Below are 13,337 nucleotides of genomic sequence, written 5' to 3' on the forward strand. Positions count from 1 at the left end.
ATGCATATATCGTGATTTTTGTTTTGTTTTGTTTGGTATTTGCTTTGTTATTGATGGTGGTTATTGTGGTGGAGGAGGAGGAGGTGGTGGTGGTGGTGGTGGTGATGATAGTGGCATTCCTAGTGGGTTTATATATTTGTTTACAATAATAGTAGTAGTAGTAGTAGTGATGTTGTTAGTATTCTAAATTTTTTCGTTATTATTACATCAACAACAACAACAAAAAAGCTACAAATGCTATCGCTACAACTGCCTTTTTATCCCTTCTTCTGAAATAACAACAACAACAACAACAACAACAACAACAACAACAACAACGTCTACCAATATCATAACTAACACGGAAAAGCTCAGTCATCACCAGCTTAAAATATTTCCTTTCTCGTTGTGTCGTCATCAGTTGAAGCATGAAACAAAAATCATCCCTTCTTCCATTACATTGCTCTTGTTACATCTAATCCTAAACACACACACTATCTTGCATCATAACTCTCATGGGTCAGCTGGAGAACAACAAAAGAAAATCACAATAACAGTAGCGAACAGTTTTATTACATTTCTTAACGTGAAAAAAATATCAATTCATTAGTATACCACCTAAAATAACTTGCTGCGGGTTAATGTAGGTATGTATGTATAGTCCTAGAGTTTATTCAAGGTGTCGCAAGCGGTAACTATACAGCGCGTGAGTCTTACAGGGGAGGAAAGGGAGGAGGGAGGAGAGGGGAGGGTTGGGGAGATCATCTGACGACACGTGGCAGCTGTTAAAGGGGTGAGGGGTGATGAGGGGTGATGGGGAGGGCAGCCACAGCACCCACCCGTCACCCAGACCATCCACCCTTCACCCGTCACCATTCACCAATCATCCGTCACCATTCACCCGTCACCCTGCACCACACCCAGACGTCACAGCAGTACCATGTCACCAACACTTGATATAACGCGTGTAGACCGACTGGTGCTCTCTTAATCACCAATTTAGTCACGGATTAGTCTTGGTGACGGCCGATCAGTCACTTGAGTTGGTGATCCAGTCGTCTGAACAGAACCTCGTCACCAGTATTGGATGGGAAGACCGGAGACTGATATGGATGATGTCTAAATCCCCACTCTAGTTACGGATTAGTCTTGGTGAAGGCCGATCAGTCACTAGAGTTGGTAAGCCAGTCGTCTGAACACTTCTACATCACCAATTCTGAGTGTGACGCGTGGAGACTGACTGGCTGTTGTCTAAATCACCACTCAAGTGACAAATTAGTCTTGGTGAAGGCTCGCTCTGAATAGTGACGAAGACGGTGACTCGGCTAACCTCCGTGGTGCCCCGTATTTACCATGATAACAAGAGTCAAACGTGTACAGCCTCAACTCACGCCTCACGCTCCTTTCTCCTTATACCTCCAGCTCAGTCACCGCCGACATCTCACACCGGCCGGGCACAAAGATATCGTCACGTCATTACTGGAAACAACATGAAATAGACTCGAATGAAGGAATAACATGAGACTATGGAATGGAGGATTGTTTTTTTTCCCTTATAACAAATTTACCGAACAAGTGAGAGAGATAAGGGAAGTAACTCAACCCCTTCTATCGTTTATATTTACCACCGAGAACCGAATCAGACCCCGAACTTCCTCCATTGCATAATCCTACATAGGGAATCGAACACACTTACTCAGCACGTAAACAAATGAGTATCGTTTTATGAATATTTGCCTCACTACACTCACAGGTACACGGGGCTCGTTATTAACACATGTCATGGAAGTCAGTATCTCTAGCCTTGTATATGTAAATTTCTATGTACAAATATATAAAGGGGGAGGACACACGAACGCTTGAACGCATAAGTCGTCCCCGGCGTAGTCTTCTTCCTCCTCCCTTGAACACTGCGTCCTTATCATATTATTCATTAGTGTTGTACTGCTCCGTTTAACTTACCACGTGTACAGGAATTTACCTCGTGGCGAAGAAAAAATATGTCTGGTTAGTGACGTTGGGTTGTGGAAGACGAATGGTTTGTTTTTGCGTTTATTGAAGATTTCTTTGTCGTGAATGGTTTCTTTTTGTGATTTCTCTTTTATATTTGTTGTGGTTGTATGCTCTCTTATTTTTGTAATGCTTTGTTTCTGCAGTTTTTGAAGATTTCTTTGTCGTATATCATTTCTTTTTATCATTTCTCTTTTATATTTGTTGTTCTTATATTCTGTGTTCTTTTTGCTGTGCTTATTTCCGCATTTTTTGAAGATTTCTTAGTCGTATTTGATTTCTTTTCATCATTTCTCATATAAGTTCCTTTTTTGTTATCTTTTATACTCTGGATCATCCTTTTCCACCGCCTCTTCTGTCTTGACACTCCTTAGGCTCAGCACTCAATCCACGGCGCTCAGGAAGGCTGGGAGGAGACGCTGAAAACCTAACTCGTGACCGCGAAGGGAATGGATCAGGTGTGTGTGTATGTATGTGTATGTGTGTATGTATTAGTCTTCAACAAACTATAAAGTGGCTGGTTTGTCTTTTCTGATCCGTTTTTCAAGGCGTGGTAAGTTGGTTTTGATGATTTTTTTTATATAACATTTTACGACTGAGTTGGTAATCTGTCGACTCAAATTTGTGAAAATCCAACGGAAAATGGAAATAAAAAACCCAAATTTGCCACATAACTGCTGATAAATACTAATACGATGTTTAAGAAATTGGCGTATGTGCAAATGTATATATTTTTTTGTGTGTGCGTGTGCGTGTATGAGTGTGTTAATTATTTTGCGGTTTCACTCCTTCTAAGTATTGTGACTTATTTTTCCCTTCAGTCTGTCATGGTAACGCACATTTCCGCTCTCTACGGCATATGATTACCACATTTACAACGCATTTTTTGTATGAGCGTGTATGTGTGTGTGAATTATTTCGGTCTCTTTCCTGTTCAGTAATCCGTTTTATTTTTCCTTTCACTCTGACATGATAACGTAAATTTCCGCTCTCTACGGCATATGATTACCACACTTTTAACGCATTCCAGTCCAGTGTTAGCGGAAGCGGCGGTGTCATGGAGGCCGCCGCGTCGGGAGGGGCCAACACCGCTCACTTCCACGCCCTTTGCTTTAAATTCCCTCTCATTTCGACTCTCTTAAACCTACACTCCCTCATAGCTGCCACGCGGGGTGCAGGGAGTGGTTTCCGACACTATGCGGCGCCGTGACACACCCTTTCCTCTAAGTTTCATCCCAACCCGATGCTCTTAAACCTACAGTCCTTTTTAGCTGCCACGAGGGATTCAGGAATTGGTTTTCTGTCACTATGCGGCGGCGTGACTAAATAATCCAACAATCTATCAGTTTCCTTCACTAATCTTCCTTGTTTTGTCTGTTTTTACTCGTGTTAATAGTTTCCATATTGTGTAGTGTTGTCAGCGCTGATAACCACGCGTGTATTTCCTGTTTCCGACACGTTTTCCGTCACTAATATGCCTTGCCTTTTCTTTTTACCCGCTTACAAATACTTTTCATGTCGGAGTGTGGGCAGCGCTGATAACCACGCGTGTATTTCCTGTTCCCGACACGCTCACCGTCACTCACTCTATCCTCGCTATGCGCAGATCGATACACATCCTGACGAGGGTTGGGCAGCGCGAACAAACACGTTAATTTCACTAATCTGGACACATTACATTGTCGCGGTCATTACTGTTCGTTCACACCTGTTGTCGATGCATTTTCCGTTTTATGTGCTTCATTTTCCACTGTGCGGGTCTGGTGTTCTGTTTATTTGCCGTTAAAGTAAAATTGTCCTTCGTATTTCACAGTAAGTTGGTCCTCCTTGTAATTTTTCCCATGACCATGACTGCCACCAATACACTTTCTTTCTGCCGAGGTTCTTTTTACTCACCGAAGACATGTCCGTACTCTTCACTCTCAGACACCAGTGAAGTATTCGATTCACCGCCTTGGCCGCTTGTCACCGTTTCTTCTCCATTGCCGTCTTCGCTCATCCAGTTTGTCATTTGTCTACGTTGTTGGGAAATTTGTTTTCTTTTAGGTCTCGGTAATATGCGTAATTGCAGTAAAATAAACCTTCACATATATTTTTTTCCATTAAGGTTTTCCTCCGTTCACTAGCGCCACCCCGTAAGTCTTTTTTATATATGTCTTCGCGTAATGTTCACAGTCGTGTGGAAACTCGGTACACCAAGATATATAAGTCATCATTATTATCAGTGAGCTCTAAGTTAGTGTCTGCGCGTCATACCCAGACATAAAATCACCATCATCCGAATTTTTACCGCGCTGTCTTCTATTCTATTCCTTGCACATCACTCGACGCTGCTTAGACTCGGACATGAAACCACCGTCGCTTGAATCTTTACCGCGCTGTCTTCTGTTTAATTCTTTTCACATCACTCGTCACTGCTTAGACCCAGCCATGACACCACCGTAACCAGAATCTTCACCGCACTGTCTTCCATTTTATTATCTGTACATCACTCGACAGTGCTTATACACTTCACACAGAGCATCATTTGTCAAGATTCACCGCCACAGTTTCCATTTTCCCACCGTCATGAGTTTTTTGCGCACACCAACAAACAGTCAGAACAGGAACGCTCACTAGTCTGTCACCGCCACGTCCCCACTGAACCCTCGCTCTAACGCTGCGTCTTCACCGTCGTCCTTTGGCAGCGTGGCGTTAAGGCTGCGGCGTGGACTGCTGCGTGTGGTGGTGGCGGTGACCAGACTAGAACCAATAGAGGTCCTTGCTGCCCTCCTGCGTGGCTCCGGTGCCCTCCAACCCTGGGGAAGGAAGTGAGTGTTAGAAACGCCATGAAGATATAGTCCCCCCAGTAGGAAGCTTGTATGGTTGTCTGAGCATGTAGGAGAAAAGTGAGATGATATTCAGGGGAAACTGAGATCCACGATAGCTAATATATAGGGGGTGTGAGGAAACGTAATCATATGTATAAGTATAATCATAAGTATAGGTATAAGTATAGGAGAGACGCGAGGTAGAGGTGGAGAGAAAATTGAGGTTCGTGATAGCTAAGGGCACGAATGTATATGTCTATGAAAAAATAAGTAAAATCATTAATACGACTAAACGTTATGGCGCGAAACAGCGGGAATATGACGCAGACCACATCGCTCTCCTCTCTACACTTTTATATTTCTTAAGACTTCCTGTATTTCCTTCACGATTACTGTCCTCTATGAAAAAAAAGAGCATCATAACGACTGAAGAAGATGACCTGCCAAAGAACGGGATGCAATAAACGACACAACATTTTTATCTCTTCATATCATCTATTAATTTTAAGACTTACATTATTATCCTCTCTATAACGACCGCGAATATAATGGCCGGTTTCCCTCCTCTTCTCTCTCCTCTCTATCGTTCTCTTTATATTACTCATTTTCTTTAAGACTTCGTTTAACCCTCTTCATTACTACCGCTATGTCTTTTTACTCTTCGTCTTTTCCATTATCTTCTTTTATTCTCCTTCTCCTTTCTCCCTTCTTCATCGTTCTCTTTACATTACCCCTTTTCTTTATGAGTTTTCCTTTTTAACTCTCTTTATTACTACTACTTTGTCTGTTCATCCTTCTTGTAATCTCTTTCCGCTCCCTCTTTCTATTATCCTCTCCCTCTTCCTTTCCATCGCTCTCCAATATAATTTTCCATCGCCCATTTTCCTTAAGACTTTCCCCTTTAAAATCTTCTCCATTACTATCACCATGTCTGTTCTCCCTCCTGTCTTTTCCTTTCCGCTCCCTCGCTCTCCTTTCCTCTCCCCCTTCATTTTCATCGCTCTCAACAGCCTTCAGAGCCTTATTTTAAACTACTTTATTACTACTACTATGTCCTGTTCTCCCTCCTCGTCTATTCCTTCCCGCTCCCTCGCTCTCCTTCCCTCTCCCTCTTCCCTTCCATCGCTCCCACCAGCCTCACCATTAGCTCGAAATTATTCCCTATCTTCTCCTTATTACTCTGATCCCCTTCCCTGCCTCCTCATCCTGCCCTCGCCCCTTTCTCTCTCCCTCCTAAACCTCCATCAAAGTTCCCTCACTATCTTCCGACTATGCTCCCCTTTTTCCCCTCTCCCTCGCTTGCGCCCTTCCATGTTAATCTTTTTCCTTAACTTACGCGAACCTCTCCCCTCTCAGCGTAAAACTTATCAATAGATTTTTTTCTTTCTCCCCTTCCTTCTTTTACGACTATGATCTTTGTGATGACGTGTCGTTTTCTCATCCAAATCAGTTAGTCAGTTAGTCAGTCAATATCCTTCCTGATGTTAAAAGTTTCATTTGGAGTAAAGATAAACTAATGGTTGTATTCAGTTTGTCAGTCAACAACTTTCTTGATAAAACCACAATGTCGAGATTTATAAAGACAAAGGGGAACGGGTTATAGTCTGAAAATCATTGTTAACTGACCTGATTCAACCTAATTTTATGGTCGTGAAAGTATTTTAAGCTTTGAGAGAGAGAAAAAAATGAAGGTAGACTCAAATATTTTATTAGTATGTTTGAGAAAGGTAGTTAGAGATATATGAATTTTGAGAGAGAGAGAGAGAGAGAGAGAGAGAGAGAGAGAGAGAGAGAGAGAGAGAGAGAGAGAGAGAGAGAGAGAGTTATTTCAGGTTTAGTCAAGAGGAACAGCTACAATAATCTAAAATTCGATAAAGTCCGCGATAAGATCAACGAAAGATCACAGCCGTCGAAAACTCTTGAAAGAAAATCACCGAAACAAAAACAAAAAAATCCAGATATGAAGGATTGGATCGCATAAAGGAAATAAGTTAATCGAAATATAAAGGTTTGGAACGCACAGGGAAAATAAAAGACGTGACAAAGTGTATATATATTTACGAACACGAATAAAACTAGTCGAGATAACGTAGCATCGGAACCTGTACTACACACACACACACACACACACACACACACACACACACACACACACACACACACACACACTCACGTTCATCACACATGGCCAAGCAAGGTCTACGTAGCTAGGCATCATTTATTTTTTTTGTCAAGGCTGGGAGGAGATCAAGGGACGTCGGATTCGGTTCAGAGCGCGCGGCTTTTAACGAAACATTCGACTTGTAGGTGAAAGTAGGTACACATCGATATCTGAGGCCTGACTGAACACCTCATTAATCACTCGAGTCGAAGTATTAACCTCCAATTAGTTTAGTTCTGAACACCTCGTTGGTCAATAGAGTCGAAGTATTAACCTCCAATTAGTTTAGTTCTGAACACCTCGTTGGTCAATAGAGTCGAGATATTAACCCCCAATTAGTTTAGTTCTGAACACCTCGTTGGTCAATAGAGTCGAAATATTAACCCCCAATTAGTTTAGTTCTGAACACCTCGTTGGTCAATAGAGTCGAAATATTAACCCCCAATTAGTTTAGTTCTGAACACCTCGTTGGTCAATAGAGTCGAAATATTAACCCCCAATTAGTTTAGTTCTGAACACCTCGTTGGTCAATAGAGTCGAAATATTAACCCCCAATTAGTTTTGTTTATCCCTTCCTCCATGAGATTGAATTCTGTTACACTAGGATTTGAAGAGGCGGTATAAATCTCACGTAAAGACCAAGAAAACAGTTCACAGGTTGTTTGAAATGAGTTTAGTTGATCCCTTACTCCACGAGATTGAGTTCTTTTTCAACAGAATTTGGAGAAGCGCGGTATGAATCTCACGTTAAGACCAAACAAATAGTTCACAATGTTTATTTATTACACGTGGAAAGGTACTTCTTCTATTCTTCTTATTATTGTTCTTATATTTTTCTTCTTCTTCTTTTTATTCTTATTCCAAGAGACGAAACAGACCGAGAAGGAAGAGTCGCCGCCCTTCTGCACTACGGGGAAATCTCTCCTATGGCTAAGAAAGTTGTCTGATTCACGGCTCATTTGGTATCGCGAGTGGACCGAGGAATCGCGGTGACCATCGTATATAAATGACATGACCTCTCGACCCTTACTCGTCCACGGTAGGCAGAGAGGAATGTTTCATAAATGTCAACTTTCCATTTGTCAGAAAAGAGAACTGGTTTCTGTCATCGTTGTGGTGACGGCTACACACATCCGTCCACTCGCCCAGTCCGCCCTGTATTCCTCTAGCGGTGACGTCACGAGGTGTTAGCGTGGGAACAGCCAATCACAGAGCAGGATTTTGCCACGTCACGCGTCCAGGGATAACCCGATAACACGCAGCGATCGGGAGATATGAGAGAAAGAGAGAGCGAGGGAGAGAAAAAGAAAGATAGGGAAAGGTCTTTGATGTTCCGATACTTGACTGACTCTCTCTCTCTCTCTCTCTCTCAAATATGTTTATTGCATTCCACACTGTTAATCTCCAGGTCCCTCTCTCTCAAAATGAGATTATATGCACTGATGGAAGGAGGGAGGGAGGGAGGGAGAAAGGGAGGGAATGAGGGAATGAGAAAAGGGAGGCAGGGAGGAGGGGCCAAGGGCGAAAGGGAAGAATGGGGAGAGGAAGAAGGAAGGGAGAATGAAGTATGGGATGACGGGATAGAATAAAAGGAAGGATGGAAATAAGGAAGGAAGGAAGGAAGGAAGGAAGGAAAGGAAAATGGAAGGCAGGTTGTGTGTGTGAATTTCGAGTTTCGTAAATTACTTGATGAAAAATAATTTGTAGGAAGAGAATTAAAAGGTTTCATATTTGGATTAGGTAATTATTCTGTGTGATTATTATTTTTGCCATACTGTTTTTCTTATTTATGAAACGTTTGCTGCTTTTCTCTTCACACACACAAACTCTACAAAAGCTTTATCGTGTGTGGGTGTGCAAGGCCTGAAATGTTTGAACGTGTGGGTCTGGGTCTAGCTGCGGGGGAGGAACGACAGGTGAAAAATGTCTCGCAGCCTCGAAGTCTCAGTAAACTAACTTCTGTATACCGAATAAGCTTTGGGTGGGAGTATATTGCAAAGGTAGCGGTAGGTTGGTATGCACGATAGATAGTTAGATAGAAAGGTAGATAGAGAGAGAACAGAATAAAGATAGAATGTGGAAAATAGTTTGGGGAAAGGAATACGAGTGGGAGAGAGATGACAGGTGAAAAATATCTCGCAGCCTCGAAGTCTCAGTAAATTAACTTCTGCATACACGAATAATTTTATGAGGGAGCAAATTTTAAAGGAAGCTGCAGATTGGTTTATACGATAGATAGCTAAATAGAAAGACAGATAGAGAGGTAGACGGAGGTAAAAAGAGAGATATATAGAGAAAGAAAGAGATATAGAAAGAATGTTGAAAATAGTTTGGGGAGGGTATACGAGTTAATGTGTTTTGGGAAGGGGACGAAATGGAGTGGAAGCCATGGTCGCGTTGGGGGACTGAGACCATTATTGATGTCACCTCTGAGTACCGATATTGTCCCTGCGTCCCGACCCTCGCACGCGGCACTGACTTCGGACTCACCAGACGCCTCACCACCACCACCCTCACCACCACCACCATCCTCTTCTACTTCGCCTTCATGCCTCTTAGTGTCATCCGATCTTATATGTTGTGTCCAGTAGCTTGTCATCTGTATCCTTTTCCTTCAGATCTAATTGCTTTATCTCTTCTCTCAATTGCATCTCTCTGCCATCACCCTCACCTTCTTATACCATTATCCTTGCACCGTCACACATATCGCTTATTTGCACTGAAACGTCTTGATAACTAGTGATTTTATGCCCCGTATCAGTGTTTTTAAGTCTGTTTATATACCCTGGAGAAGCTTAGTCAGTGGTTCTTGTTTGATTACTGGTATTGAAGCATAATAACTTACACGAAGATAGATTTGAGTCCTGTTCTAGTGCGTGAAGTCGATTTAGATGTCTTAGAGGGAGAGTATAGGAGGATTTATGCAGTAAGAGAGAGTGGTTAGGTATGGAAGGTCGAGGCGGAAGGAAGTGAGGGTCAAGAGCGGGGATTCGAACGTGGTCACCCTTGATCTAGACAATTAAAAGCAATAACGACGCCAGCGACCATTTAATCATGTTGTCCCGCTCTCCCCTCTCTCCTTTGTAGCCCCCGTTCTCTCTCTCTCTCTCTCTCTCTCTCTCTCTTGTAGTAGTATTGTAATGGTAGTAGTAGTAGTAGTAGTAGTAGGAGGAGGAGGAAGAAGAAAAGGAAGAGGAGGGGGAGGAGGAAGAGGAGGAGGAGGAGGAGGAACAGGGAGGGGAAGAGGAAGAGGAAGAGAAAGAGGAAGAGGAGAAGTAGTAGTAGTAGTAGTAGTAGTAATAGTTGTAGCAGCCGCAGCAGCAGCAGTAGTAGTAGCATCAATACCTGACATGGACGAGAAGTGGTGGCTGTAGGCGGCGGCGGGGTCAAAGGTCATCTCTTCGTGAAGGCGGGGCGCAGGGTTCCAGGGGTCAGCCTTCCCCACCACGCACTGAGGCAGCCGCGGCGCGCGACCCATCAGTAAGGACGAGTAGTTGTGGGGATACCTGGAGCGGGGCGGGGGGCGTGTTAGACCGAGGGGTTAGACAATGAGACGAAACTACGATTGAGGCACAAGTAAAGAAGCTAGTGAAAGAGAAAGAAGCGGAGGAGCAAGAAAACGAATAGAATGCAAAGAAGAATGATTGCAGGACGTATTAATAAAACAGAAACTACAATTGAGGCATAAGTAGAGAGGTGTTTTGTGGAGGAAGACGAAGAGAAGAGAGAAGAATAGGAGGAAAGGAAGAGTAAGAGCCCGGCGTATTAAGCTGATGAAGTGAAACTAAACTACGAATGAGGAAGCTGGAAAAGGCCGGCAAAGAAGCAGGGCTGTAGAAGAAGTGCAAGATATAGACGAAAAACAGAAAAAGAAGTAGCAATAGGAAAGAAAATAAAAGGAGGAGGACTGGAAGATTGGGAGGATAAGTAGAAGGAGAGAAGAAGAAAGAGAAGAGGACGACGAGGAGGACGAGGAGGAGGAGGAGGAAAGACGAACCCACACACAGCGTACCTTGAGGAAGAGGGCATGTAGGTGAAGTCAGCCATGGAGCGGTGGTGAGGGTACTGTCCCGCCGCGGTGAAGTTGTAGGCCCACGGATCGCCCTGGTGGAGGCCGTGCAGGCTGGAGTAGTCTGGGTAGAGGCCCTCGTGCCCTGCCAGCGCTACGGAGCCACCCGCGCCGCCGTAGCCCGACACCCCCGCGTGATAATGGCTGTTCCAGAAGGAGGCTGGGAGGTTCCTTTGAGACATCGGGCACGGGTCTGGAGGCGACAGGAGGAAGGAGTAAGAGATTGGAAGGATGGGAAGGGTGTAGTGTGGGGGTGTTTTGGGAAGGTAGGGGAAATGTGTGTGTGTAAGGGGGGAGGGTTGGGGATGTGTGTGTGTGTGTGTGTGTGTGTGTGTACGTAAACTAAATTCACACACACACACACACACACACACACACACAACTTACCCCCCCTCCCCCCAACACACACACGCTGGAAGTGGCTTTTATGCTAGCAAATTGTAGTCTGTGAGCCAGTAAATGTTCAATCTGGCCGGAAATTACCTCCATCTTTGTAGGCATTTAATAAAAAAAAACTTTTACATGTCTTGTGCGGCGGGACCAGACCAGGCAAAGTCCAGCAAAGTCCAGTCCAACTCAGCCCAATCCAGCCTACACAGTGTCTACCCTCTGTCAAGTCTCAAGGCACCTCTCCATTTGAAATTGACCACTCTTCCGGCCACTTCTTGTTTGCTTTTGCGGGAGCGGTGATTAACGAGCTTTTCTATATTTTTCTTTCTTTTTATCCCTCCAGCTGCTTCCTTAGCCATAAAAACTTAATGGTATATATAACTAGTAATTTTCAGTTCTGGATTTACTGAATGATGGACTGACTTACTGGGTGACTTACTGATTCTTGTGCCTTGAGTTCACGAAGTTTAAGTCAGGGAAAGGCGTGCTGGGAGTGAGGAAGAAGAAGACCAGTAGGCAGCGAGGAATGTCTCACAAATAAATGAGGAAAAAAAAGGAAAAAACCTGATAGTAAAGAGTTCTCCTTTTTTGCTCCATTTGTACTGAGTTTTATTGCATCTAAAGTTTGGTGAAGTGCAGTCTGGGGCCCAAATGAAGGTTTAGTTTATATAAGGACACAAGCTGACAGACGTAGACGAAGCGATGCAGCACACAAACACACACACACACACACACACACACACACACACACACACACACACACACACACACACACACAGAAGCGACAGTAAAACATGCAAAGGTATTATTATTTTTTCTTTTTTTCCTCTTTTTTGTTTACTTCTTCCTCCTCTTGTTATTTTCATTCTTAATTCTTCTTCTTTTCTTCCTTTTCCTTCTTCTTTTCAAACACACACACACACACACACACACACACACACACACACACACACACACACACACACACACACACACACACACACAGCATTGCCAACATTCCCGAAGGTTGTTCCATCGCCCTGCCCTGCATACTGATTGGTTACCCCGCCCAGGCCTGCCAACCTCCACCTTCCCCCTCGCCTCTCCCTTCCTTTCCTCCCCATCCCCCTCAGCAACTCAGCGTGATCACCTGTTAAGCTCATATATGGTAAAAATCATGAATACGTTTATTATTAAGTGTGTTTTTATGGTTTTAAAGCTTTTGCGTGTCTTTGGGTTTACGAGTGAGCGAAGACAGATCGGGGTGGCTTTGGTGGCCCGTCCTCCGCCGCCCCCCGAGGCTCAAGCAGCAGTATTTGGAAGTAGATAGACACAGATCAAATGACCCTCCCGTTTTGGCCTCTCATTCGATTTTTTGTTCAGGAGCAGCGCCTAGCGGACTCTTTTTTTATATTTTGCCCTTGAGTTGCTTCCTCTGCTATAAAACAAGTTGGATAGGTAGATAGATAAAGGCAAATAGGGAGAAATATTGATAGGTAGACATTTATAGAGTTAGATAAATAGACAAGATGTATATAAAGATAGCCAGATCAATAGCTGAATAGATAGATTGGTAGATAAGTATATACATTGATAGGTAGACACACATTAATACATTGATGGATATGCAAACAGGTAGATAATTAAAAACGAGTAGAAAACAGATAGATAATTAAATAGAAAAATAAATAGATTAATTGACATAGAGGGGATGTTTTCTTGATACGTAGAGAAGGGGCATTAATTTCTCTTAGTATAAACCCACAGAAAATACATGTCATCATCATTGTCATTATTATCATCATCATCGTCATCGTTATCATCACCATCGTTAGACAGTATTAGTCCACTGCAGTAGGAAGGCTCTCAACGTCCTCCACCTTTCTGCCTAACGTATCAACGGCAATACAAATCGTGTCATAAGGCGTGCAAAGTTAAG

The 13,337-nt window shown here is 43.4% G+C and overlaps 1 protein-coding gene across 3 annotated transcripts in view; it reads right to left on the bottom strand.

Moving 5' to 3' along the window:
• Nucleotides 1-456: 456 nt before the first annotated feature.
• The window catches only part of LOC126997504 (transcription cofactor vestigial-like protein 3), an 80,357-nt gene continuing 67,476 nt past the window's right edge, over nucleotides 457-13,337 (bottom strand). For 2 of the 3 annotated variants that reach the window (XM_050858628.1, XM_050858629.1), the window contains exons 5-7: nucleotides 10,973-11,222; nucleotides 10,306-10,466; nucleotides 458-4,787 (exon numbers count right to left, since the gene is read on the bottom strand). In XM_050858628.1, the coding sequence (XP_050714585.1) occupies nucleotides 4,732-4,787; nucleotides 10,306-10,466; nucleotides 10,973-11,222 (467 nt within the window). In that variant the 3' untranslated portion in view covers nucleotides 458-4,731. Of the gene's footprint in view, nucleotides 4,788-10,305; nucleotides 10,467-10,972; nucleotides 11,223-13,337 lie in introns of all 3 variants that reach the window. The other variant, XM_050858630.1, reaches the window with a different exon arrangement.

Source organism: Eriocheir sinensis, chromosome 12 (genome assembly GCF_024679095.1).
Source record: "Eriocheir sinensis breed Jianghai 21 chromosome 12, ASM2467909v1, whole genome shotgun sequence".
In the NCBI taxonomy this organism is placed as follows: Eukaryota; Metazoa; Arthropoda; class Malacostraca; order Decapoda; family Varunidae; genus Eriocheir; species Eriocheir sinensis.